This window comes from Fukomys damarensis, unplaced genomic scaffold, assembly GCF_012274545.1.
Source record: "Fukomys damarensis isolate Sample0158 unplaced genomic scaffold, DMR_v1.0_HiC HiC_scaffold_15, whole genome shotgun sequence".
NCBI lineage: Eukaryota > Metazoa > Chordata > Mammalia > Rodentia > Bathyergidae > Fukomys > Fukomys damarensis.
This window is the reverse complement of record NW_022900927.1, coordinates 16,037,586-16,050,015: the sequence shown is the minus strand read 5'-3', so window position 1 is coordinate 16,050,015 and position 12,430 is coordinate 16,037,586. Positions and strand designations below refer to the sequence as shown.

The following is a 12,430-nucleotide window of genomic DNA, read 5'->3' as shown; positions in this document are numbered from 1 at the left end:
TTTTTTTTTTTTTTTTTTTTTTTTTTTTTTTTTTTTTTTTTTGGTACCAGGGATCGAACTTGGAACCTTGCACTTGCAAGGCAGGTGGCAGCACCCCTGAGTTAAATCTCTGGCCCTGTACTTCTTTTATATTAATAAAAATAAAAATTAAAGAAAAGAGTTTAAGTTCAAAGTCACCCTATTTGATAACAACTTACAATTTTGTGAGGACAACGTATATGAAACAGGTGACCTGGCACATTTTAATTTGTAGTTCCCTTTCCTTTTATCACACCCCACTGAAGACAAATAATTCTGCCAGCTATAATCGCAGATACAGGAAATACTTTCACTGGGAACGTGCCCGGTGCATCGCGGCCAACTGGGTGCATACCTGATGAGCCAGTGATGTCCATTGCCTTCAGATTCCTGCACTTGATGACTGTCAACGTCATTCGCCCGGCAGTTGGCAAATAGCACAGGGAAAACATGATTTCGCCCAGGTCTATACTTTCCTAGAAAGGTAATTAGTAATATTAGCAATTTCAAGCACCAAGTGGCAAAAACAAAATGAAATGGAAGAGAATGAGTAAAACGTTACTTTGATGGAATATTGCAATGTCATTTTAATTAGCTCTATTGAAGACACAGATACTACAAGGAAACTGTTCCAAAGGGAATACGAAGAAAGTATATGCCAGCTGCTTATCTGACACCTACACTTGTGTTTGTACCAAAAACTTAACACACAGCCAGATTGCTGATTACTCCCATTCCCCATCATCTGCACAAGCCAATTCATTACTTTTTCATCAGCAAATGGCATCAAAATTTGCCCGCAGGCTCAAGCCAATAGACGAGCAGTCCCTTTCCTCTTTTCCCCTCATCCCTGAGTCTGACTCATGGGTGGATCTTGTTAATACTATCTACAGAATATATTACTCATCGGTGACTTTCTTTTCGTCTCTATTTCTACCATTCAAGCTATGATCACCTCTTGTCAAGATTACTTTATTAGCCTCTGCGATCCCATCCCGGAATTTCATCTTCACATAGCATTCCAAGTGGGCGTGTATGAAATGTAAATCAGATTATATCACTCTTTTGCTTAAACTGTACTAGAATAAACTTCAAATGCCTTAGCCTGGCACATAAGTGGAGTCACTGTCAGTCCTGGTGTGCTGCCTGGGAAGTTCCTGATTCTCACTGTTGTCTTTGTGTGATTATTCAGAGCCTTGCCTTCCATTCTTATGTGTGTCTTTGTTCAGAAAACACAAAGTCCGATCAGACCCTGTCATCTGGACCCCACCTTTCTGCACAATGCACCAGCCCTGATGCAGACACAGAAGCATTTCTTCTGTTACACAAAATGAGTGAAGTCTGTTACTGCGCCTGGGCATTCACATCTCTTGAAAACTTTTTTTCCCTTATTTGTCTAGATGACTTCTCACCATGCAGGTCTCTGTTCGGTAAGGCCTTTCCCTGTTGTTTAGTCTAAGGCAGCAGCCTTCCTACCCACACCGACCCGCTCCCAGATCCTTCACATTTTTTTTTCTCATTGAGTTTATTGGTACTTTTTAGTTATACAGTTAGATCCTAGATCCTTCACATTTTTTTTTCTCATTGAGTTTATTGGTACTTTTTAGTTATACAGTACAGTTACATTCATCATTGGGATCTTGTACTTTTACGTGACAGATCTTGGTTCTCATTTTTTCCCCTCCTCCCTTCCCCATTTACAAACACTTTGTTTCCATTTTTTCCTCTTCTCATATTTTTTCTTTCCCCTTATTTCCTTTCCCCTACCCTTCTCACTTCCCCTACACCTTTATCCCTTTTCCTTCTATTTCACATTGTCAATTATATCATTTGGATCTTATTTACACTTTTAGTTTTTCTTAACATTTATCACTTGCAAAATCATCTTTAAGATTTTTAGGGTTTTTTTTTGCTTTTACATTTCCTGACTTTCACACATAACATCCAAGACAGACAGAGTTCCTGCATATCTTATTTTCTGTGACCTACTGAAAGGCATGGTGCATAGCTGGTTCTTAGTACCTGTTTTTTGAAGAAACGAGTAAATTTTTTAATCTGGATAAAAATTGACCCATTTTGTCTCAGTTATAAAGCAGAACCATCCACAGTACCCTGATACAGATTTATATACTGTCTGTATTGCAAAGACATCTTTATGGTATAGGAAAATTAAAATGAACGTGGACAGTAGACAATTTAACATGGCTCTCAAAGAGTTACTTATAGAATTTAATCAAATATTCCTAGTCAATCTGAGGTAGATTTGTTTGGGGGGAAAATATGTTGCTGATTATGCATTCAGCACTACGGTCTTGCAACTTTTCTATGCTGTACTGTGAATCAGCCTTGCTATTACGGCTCAGGTTCTGATTGACATAATTTCTACTCCTTTATTTATAGTCTAGAAATAGCAGAGTCTAGTAATCAAGGGTGTAAACTTCAGCAGTGGTTAAACTGTGATTTGATTCCTAGCTTTGTCCTTTCTGGCTGTGAGATGCTAGGAAATTTAATTAAGCTTTGAATATCTGAGACGTCATTTTCAATCTGAGTATAGTACATGCTTCACAAAGTAAGAATTAAATGTGATAAAAAAGCTCAAGGCATTGAACCCAGAGTCCAGTGTATGGGATCCCAAGATGTCACAGGTTCATGGATCTATTGCTAGCACATATCAGGTGCTAAATAGGTACTATAATTGGAAAAAGTTAATAAATGGAAGTATCTATTGTTTAGGAAAATTAATAAAAGAAGTATCGGAGAACAAAGGCTCATATTTCCAAATGAGTCTTCTTTGGGCCGCTGGATTACTGCACACTAAAGATAGTAAGCAAGATCTCATAGAAAATGGCTGAGGAAAAGCAGGAAGATCAACTAAGGAGGAGGTTTGCTCTTTTCACCACCTGAAAATGACTGTGCTTTAGCTGCCAGATGGAGTGAGAGCTGCTACGGATAGAAAGATGAACATAGCATGCATCTGCCCTGAAAAATTTCAGTTGAGAAGAAAGAGAATTGGCTACAGAGAGCTAAGAAAATAAGTCTAAATCCCATTTTTATCTAATGTTTCTGTTTCTTTCCCAAAGTACTTTTTTCTATCAGTGGTTGTCATTTTCTCTTATTGGGTATTTTTACTTTCAGTTATTAGCAATAAACACAGATATATTCTGTTGCCGGCTTATCAACTTAAGGGATCTCTGGATGTAGAATATGACACCAAGTTCTACCAAAAAGCACCATGAGTCTGGTGATGGAAAAGCCAGCAAAGAAACAGGAGTGCTGATATCAGGCACGAAATGCTTAGAATCCAGCAGGCAGTGCCAGCATGTGAAAACAGAAAATAGTGCATAAACTCTTCGAAAGGAATTAACAAATAAGACACGTTCCCACTTCTGACATTTTACATCTGCGTATGAAACAGTTTTGGAAAGTAATGATTCTACTTACTTGTCTGAATATAGTATAGACTTATAGCTGAAAAAACAAATGCTCACCATGTTTGGTAACATCTCTCAGAGATCCTTTCTATGGATTTAAGTGCACTGTAATGTTGAGAATTTGCCATTGACAGATTCTGATAAACACACAGGAGTAAAATGGATGAACTGACCACAGCCCTCTCCCGAATGAGTGGGAAGTAAAAAGTACAGTTAAAGGGCATCTGCCAGCAGCTCTGTGTTACAAGCTGGTTGGCCTTAGGCCTAAAGTAGTAGTGAGAATTCTAATTAAATATTCACATTCCATGTGGCTGGAGTTTTAAGGAAAGTGGAACAGACCGGGTATTTTAAAACTAATATATGGCATGCATGCATAATAACTGTGCAAAACTTTAATGTTTCATTAGATTAAATTTTTCTTTCAGGAAGCATGAACATGAGGGGAGCAACCTGCTTACAATACTGAAAAGGGCAGAGCACTCTCTAAGGCAACGATCAGTATTCTTCAACTTTAAAACCTCAAAGTGATGTAAGAAAATTGAGAGATGACTAATGAAGGTTAAGAGGCTGCACGACCTTAAAAAGGTCCTATAACAGATGCAGGGCAGAATTCCCGGTTGGACTTGCAGCTGCTCTGAGCTGCAGAGTGTACTTGAGTGTTCCTGGACTGTCCATGCCTCCTGGGGGGTGGCCAGGCTGGGTGGCCCAAGGCCAGTGAGCAGGTAACTGCTGCCTCTTCACGGTCTGCCTCTCACTACCACAATATGGAAGGAAACACAGCCCTAACAATCCAAATTTTCTGGCATCCTGCAAAGAACCTAGAAATAAGTTGAAGGGATCTAGACATACAGCATAAAGATAAGAAAATTATATATTAAAGCTCTTTTATGTAAGGAGATTACATAATTTCTTACTCAACAGCCATTTACTATTATTTTAGACAAAATTACAAAAGAGTGTTTACATGTTAGATGAAGATGTAAATCAAAACACATACACCATGGGGATATGGGGAAATTAATAGCAGCAACAAATAACAGTACTAAAACAACAGAGATAAAAAGAAGCAAGCATTCTAAAATTAGTAACAATTTAGAATTATCCTCTTAAGAGGAAGTAATCTTTATTAAGGCTTAGTAATTGCAACTTTTAACAGTTTGCTACAAAATCAATAGAAATTAATACTAAACACGTTGGCCTGAGACATTAAGAAAATATATCCTGCATGTCTGGCTAGGAAGGCAGAGAAATAGCTGGACATGATGATGAATGCCAGTAATCCCAGCACTCTGGGAGACTGAGACAGGAGGATCTAAAGATTGAGCCTGACTTGGGAAAGTTAGCAACTTAGCAAGGATCTGTCTCAAAAACCAACAAACCAATCAACACACAAATAATTAAGAAAGATTTAGAAAAGGTGGGGATATAGCTCAATATAAAGAGCATGAGTTCAATCTTGGGGGTGAAAAAGGTAAAGAAATGTATACTATGTTTCCATATTATTTTTTACCTAAGAGGTAATTTCTGCTTAAAATGAGAAAAGCTTGGAATACCTGAAAATTTAATTGTTGTGCAACCTTAGTTTTTGCAATATTCTACAGTCATGAGTTTTGCATATAACCCTTTGAAAAAGTCTTGTATCTTTGGGCAAATAACTATTTGAAAGCCTGCCATGAAGTCTGGGATATAGTGTTCCATCAAATTTCTTTCAGGTAAGAAGATAATTACTCCATTCTCATACACATGGATTTATTTGCAAATGGTGAAAATTTACAATTTGCCTTCTGAGCCTAGATTTGGGAAAGGGGCTTACAAAGAGGCTGGGCTCAGGGCTGTACAGATGATTATGCTGGCTCCAAGAAGATCATTTTCTAATGATGGGGTACAGTCAAGCCACTCTTTACAAAATAGAAATAAAAGTCATTGGAAATATAAGTTGATATATAAACACGTACATTGTGGATCCTGCTTCAGGACTAAATGCACTGATAGTAAAATCAAGCTGTAGTGATTGAGGATAAGTGGTGGAGATGAAAGGTTTGGAAACTAGAGGATAATAACTAAAAATAAGCTTTCCTGGAGGGAGATAATCATTACATGGAGTCTAGAGAATTAGACAGATGGGATTTCACAGAGAATAAGAGGAATAATGTCATATGTGAACACTGTGATAAGTGCTCAGAAATAAGAACGAGCAATAGGTGTTGGAAAATGTGCAGTTTGGTGTCATGTTGGAGGAGGTTTAGCCTGGAGAAAGTCCTCTATGAGCAACAGGGAGCCAAAGACACTGGTGACAGCACCATGGAAGGAATGCACATTAGAAATGCTGCAACTAAAATTCTACAACTTCCAGTACTAGTTTCTAAATCATGGCAAAGAAGATTTGGCCCCCTGAGGTTGAGTTTAATCTCAAGTAAAACGGGAATAATGACCTCAACCTTACAATGTAGGTAGCCAACAAGTAAAGTGCCTGGTAGACAGACATTCAGAAACATTAACGCTGCTAAGGAAAATATGTGAAGAACATCTTTCTCCTGAATGAGCTAGACTGGGGTGACAAAAGAAAAAAGAGAAAGGCCAATTTAGTGAAACAGGTGTGGGAGGAGTTGAAGGAACAAGGACTGAAGTCAGGCATACACTGGAAAGAATACTAAAGACTTACTAAAGAGGATGTTAAACAAATAATTAGTCGCTATGGTGACAGAAGCCATCGCATCTGCCTAATACACTAAGTGATGCTTGCCTTTCATGTTTTCTTAAGGGTGAAAAAACACATAATGTTTTTCACCCTGCTAACAGCAAGATGTGCTACCAGATCAAAGGAACTTCATGAGGCTATGAGCCCTTCGTCCACCCACACACAGAATGAGGCTTCGGTGAAGTGCAGATTCTGAGTGCGTCTACTAGACTCAGTCTGCCAGCAACTGTTTAATTCTCTCTGGCCCACACCTCTCATTCAGCTGAGTAAATCATGCACTTTGACCTTGCACAGTCTCCTTGGCCTTACTTGACCTTAGTATCCATATTTAAGATGATGGTGTTCAAAGAGATCATTAGTTTCCCAGCTCTGAAACTTTGCACCTGTCAACAGTAGTAAAACATGAGGACTAAGTGGAACGTACAGGACTGACATGTTTAAGAATGTGTAGACAGGCCCTGGCCGGGGTATAGTGGAGCCTCATGGAAGACCATAAAGGAGCCATTGATGCTAATATCTCATGTTCAACAACAGGAATGTGCTGTCATAGAAAAACAGCTATCACTTATAATTCTAGAAAGTGTGCTGGGTCAGACAGCTTCTGATCCTCAAGACAGAGTATTAGGGTTGATCTAATGGTTAGGGATTCATGAGGAAAGGATAAAGATGAATGGAAGTATAATGTCATTGATACTGTCCTTGCATTCCTAAAAAATCTCAAAAGGATTCCCTGATATGTGCTGGACAAACAGATCATACCTTCTAACTCCTCAGTATGGCATGTGTGGCCCCGGTCCCGCAATTCTTTTCTACTTTAATTTTATAAATCTTGCGTTATGCTTCCACAACCCCAAATAACTACACAATGGCCACAGAAAATACCCTGTCAGTCCCTAACTATCTGTTCAGGTGATCTTGGACAGGGTACTTAATCTCTCAGAACATCACATGAATAGTTAGGGACAAGCTAGAATAAAGACACAAGTTTATACACATATACATTATATATACTTCTAAAGTATACTGTCATTGTTATTGTTTTAACCCAGCATTCTAAGTGCTTTTTGGAGGAATTCTTGAGATTTGATTATAGGAATGGTGATGCAAGGTAACTGATTCTTTCCACGAGGATCGCCTACAGCGGTGAATGGCAAATAATCTGAACCTCAAAGAACAAGGAAAAGCACTTAAAAGCAAGGACAGTGGCTTCTATAGCAGCTACAAGGTGAGGCTTGGTAAAAGGCTCTGATAAAAACCAGAAGGTCAAACAGAGCGCACGTGTTTGGCCAGATCAGAGAATAACATATTTGTCCACAGTGGCCTCATTTTAACGGCCCCTCTTCAGGAGTACTTAACCGTATCCCTCCACTTTCCTCAGCAGTCATCATGAGTTCCATTTTTATGGCTAACAAAAATTACCTGGAAAGGTTTACTTAAAAGCATCGATATGCAAAGTTAATATATGTCACAGGCCTAGTTTGCAGCCTAACACATCATAGATGCTAGAAAAAAAAAAACTACCATTTTTCTTGCTCCTCATATTTCTGGGGTCAATCACTGGTGTAGGGTAGATGCTCACTGAAGAGCTACTGAGGGGACAAGGACTAAATAAGTCCTCTGAGCATCAGATTATGACTTCACTTGCAGCGAAAGCAGTTATGGCTTGAAGGGAGTGAATGTTACTCAGCAATCTGGGAACAAGAGAGCAGACACAGGCGGGTGCTGTGGCTTTATGGCTGAAACCTCCTGTACTTGTCAAGGATTTGCCCAAAGATGATGGATGGCCCTGGGGATACAGTGAGGGAAAAGTCAGAGCAGTTCTGAGTCATGTAAAGATGCATGTACGGTTTGGGAGATGCAGTTAGAAGATGTTTATCTGTTAGTTTTTTTGACCTTTATTTTGCCATAGGTCTCTCTGCGATTATGTTTGCTATATATGCTATAGTGAGCTGAAGTACATCCTACAGTGTATGAGTTACTTTTTCCTTTGCATATCTGAACATCTCCAGTAAGTAGCCAGCAGAAGCAGTCTACTGATACTAGGTGGCAAATGAAGAAGAGGAGGAAGCTGTTCAATGGAAGACAATTACCAGTTTCTAGCCCACTTTCCCCCTTTCTTTGCAAAGGATCACAATTTGTAAACAGCACTTTCTGCTGCCAGCTTTTTCTCTTTCCAGTGATTCTAAAGGAAATTGCATTATGTCCAGTTGGGGCGGGGAAGGAATGGAAGAAAGAAGCTTCTGCTGCAAAACCCAGTCGGATCTTCACATTCTACTCCTACTACTGATTCTTTCCTCCTGCCTTCTGCTCTTGAAGACAGCAAACAGTCACCAGATCAGACCTGTACTTCTGTATGAAGGAAAGAAAGTGGTTTGTATTATGCACATAATCTTTGTTTCATTCCCTCTTATAACAAAATTTTTTAAGTAAATTTAAAAATACATTGTATGTATTTCGTGTTTATGTGTGAGATTATGAGAATCATACAGCACAAATCCAGGCAAAGTCCTTCATTAAAGTTAAGGTAGAAAAAGGGCAGAGAATGTGGCAATGTTCAAGTGAGGGTAATCACAAACCCCACTGGCATTCCACAGTTAATACAACCCAGAGCTACTATTGCCTGGGATGCTATTTAACAGAACCCAAGCTCCTGCTAAGTGGGAGATTCATTTTCAGTCCCCAGTCCAAGTGGGAAATAACTTTGTCGGACAAGATTGTCTGGCTCTCATCTGGCCCATCTGCAGAATTTAGCTACCAGGAGGTGCTCAGTTGTACTACCAATGGCTACCGATGTATTTGTGGTCAAGAAGCAAGATGACTGTATTTTCCTAAATTCATTATATCTACACATTTTCAGTTTAAATTCCTAAATTATTCTCCCTGTGAAGATTATAACTGCCATAGAGCTGGTCCACCAGCCTGGGGAATACTGCTCTATAGTAACAGAGGTAGGATAGCTTAATCTTTTTACCCAATGCATGGTGTCAATGTTGAACTGAGTTTAAAACAAACATTTATGTTTCAGATTTACATTAGGTTTGGTTTCTTCATTTTGTGAGACAATGATGTTATGAGTATTGGAGGTAGCCATTATTTAAGTTGCTAATAAAAACTAATATAATTTTTGTGGGCTACTTTCTAGGCAGTTTCCTTCCAATCTGTCCCTGAAGTTTAAAGGTGTTAAGAATAGAGGGTTAGGACAGTGAGGCCTTGTTCTCAAAGTATATCTAGCTGTGATCCAACTTAAAAATATACAAACTATGGTGAGTATTAATAAATGTATATGAGTTGGAATTATTTTTAACATCTGCCCGAGTCCAGCAGGTGGTAAACCAGAGCCATTCTTTCAGAATGCTCAGTCTCATAATACGCTATGATAAGTTCTACTAAGCTTACTTTAAATTTCGTATAACTAACTCTATATTGCAGCCCAGCTATTCATCAGGTCAAAACAACTAAAGACCATATAGATAGGTTCATGGTATTTGCTTGCAGCATTTGACTTTGTCGATAATGAATTAATGATGGCCATCAGAAGATGTGTATTCTGTGGCATCCTAGGCAAGGTTTACTGCAGAGATGAAATATCAAACACAGACTGTTCAGAGAGGAATAGATGTGGGTCCATCAACCCAGTCTTCTAAGGATATAACATGGCCTGCTATATCTTGGAGAGGCAGACAGACAGCCCCTAGTTGAGGAGGTCCACTCCCCATAACCCGGCTTCCTACACCATTCCCACTAAGCAGATGGGAATTTGTTGCTCTTTAAAAAGTTACTGGGTAACACATGATTTTACAGTCAAACTTTGGGAGAGAATTCACTGATCATGAAATGCAAAAATATATACTATTATCCTCGTCTTGTGATAGATCACATAACGTTGAATAAATATAGAAATAAGGACACATATTTTTACAAATTTAAACATTTAAAATATTTAGTAATGTGTAATAAAATACATTACTTCAGAACAACGATTAGCAGGAACATTCAGTATTCTGAATGGTTGAAACAAAGAACACAGTTCCTTTGTACATCATGTTAAGGCCAACTTTTGCAAATACTCGATTGATGCTTAGTTAGAAAATAATGGATTCAAACATTTTATAGCGGTAGTAGGTCTTTGTGGTGTGCACACATAGCTGCCTTTCCTGTGAGGATTCTTACTTGTCCAGAGCATGGTTGGTGCTGAAACATGTTCATTAAATAGAGGAGTATATAAGTAGCATGCAAAATAAATCTGTTTCTGTTCAGCAAGGGAAATCTTTTACTCATTTTTCTGTACTTTTAATGGCTGCTTGAGCACGAGTAGGAAAACTACATTTAAATATTCAAATTATGTTGTCTTTAAAGTAACTACATTTTTCAAAAGAGTTGACGGAACATTTAAATAACTGGGCCGGGGATTTAGTTCAGTGGCCCCGCACCTGTCTCGCAAGCACAAGGTCCTGAGTTTGATCCCCTGTGCCACAAAAACCAAAAACAAAACAAAATAAAAAGTTTGAATAATATTACAGACGTAGTTTAACAATGAGAAAGATGGAAAACTGTAAATAATTCCCTTTCTACATTCATTCATCTAGCTTCTTCCCCTTTTCCTAATAGTTAACTATTATGCAATTCTTGTATACCTTTATGGAGTCTTCTGAGTATGACTTTGTGGTTTCGACCCACTACAGCCACAGTGGTACAGAGCAGGCACCGCCCATCAGGGTCAACTTTCCCCACTTTAGGAATCTCTGCTAGTATGGCGGGCAACCGATTTACCTTATTTGTGATGTGTAACAGAATGATCCCCTAAACTAATTTTTACATGTGATAAAGACATTCAGTGCCAAATTTTAAAAAAGACAACTTCCTAATTCTGAACAAAGCATTAATTATAAACAGTTTAGTAATTCCGAGTGCAAAACATTTGACTCTGCCATACACTGGATTTATTATTTTTTGTGTGTGTGTACAGAAAGAAGGTAATATTAACAAAATCTAACTGAGCAAATATTTACTGATTTATAGTCAACAGGGCAGGCACATCAGTGAATTATTTTTCCCCTTCGGTAAGTGGTTGATTTGTATGTATGTACATTCTACATTTGACTTTATGTGAAAATGTGTGAGGTTGTTTATTCAACAAGTGTATACTGATTAACCTCGAAGCACTCACTTATGTATGCTGTGAGACACACAAGGGATTTACAAGACTATTTCTACTTTTTAGAAGCTCAGGAGCAAGTGGAAGACCCAAGGCAAATACTTGTAAAATAGCTAAATCAGCGCAGTCAACGAGGGCTTCATTACCATGTTACATCTTTCCATTCTCCCTGTGGCCGGGCCTGAGTTAGGCTGCAACTTTCCTCCCGCTGCGTTGGATCCCTATGGCCCCTATCTCATAGCCCACCATCCCCTCATACACTTTGAGGGGTCCTATGAGATAACAGCTGCAGTACTTTCACTCACCTGAAAGAAGCCAAGTAAACATAATCCCCTGTCATTAAAGGTCCTCCTGCACCCTTTTGGAATGGGGTCCTCCTGGGTGCCCATTTGTAGCAGACCCCTCTGCCCAGTGTTAGCAGACTACAGTAGCACGGCCTCTTGCCCCCTCCATAACTTAGCTGTGTTGCATTAGAAGCAGCGCAGCTCGGCTGAGTTCACATGCAGTCACGGTCAACTGACTGTAGCTAAATTCTTCCCCTCTGAATTAACCGCGTGTTCTCTTCAGCAGAAATATACTGTGCCCTCATTCTACAGTCCTGCCTGCTTGACGCTTCATCAGCAGGTGTCCTGAAGCCTGCCCATCTCCTCCCCTTCCCACACTTGGGATGTCCTGGAGTCCTTTGTCTTTGCTGCCCAGAGCACCTTAGATCTGCCCACGATGCAGTTTCTCTCAAATCTCTGTGTTTCTTTTAATTCCCACTTTCCTATCTTGCGGACATCATAGCGTATCACAGGAGGCCAGGACCACTGTGGAGGTCTCTGGCTGCTCCCGTTACCCTTTCCCTATATCCATTAGTTTCTTCTTCATCTCGGACTTGTACTCCACATTTTCCTCCTGAAATCATTCATCGGTCTTGATTTACTTCCTGTTCCTCATGCTGTTTTCTCTTCAAGGAAGAGTCAGCTCATCACTTTAGAATGGTATCATACTCCAAAGATAATCTGAATTTGGCTTTCCCATGAGATGTAATCTACACCAGGAAGTGCATGTATGTGTAGAAGACCAAGCTTTACTTCTTTATCTCTCTCTCTCTCTCTCTCTCTCTCTCTCCTTCTCCTCTCCTCT

At 39.3% G+C, this 12,430-nt stretch overlaps 1 protein-coding gene across 1 annotated transcript in view; it reads right to left on the bottom strand.

Moving 5' to 3' along the window:
• The window catches only part of Syt10 (synaptotagmin 10), a 104,436-nt gene that overhangs the window by 10,318 nt on the left and 81,688 nt on the right, over nt 1-12,430 (bottom strand). The window contains exon 5 of the mRNA XM_010629776.2: nt 374-494. Coding sequence (XP_010628078.1) covers nt 374-494 — 121 coding nt within the window. The remainder of the gene's footprint in view (nt 1-373; nt 495-12,430) is intronic.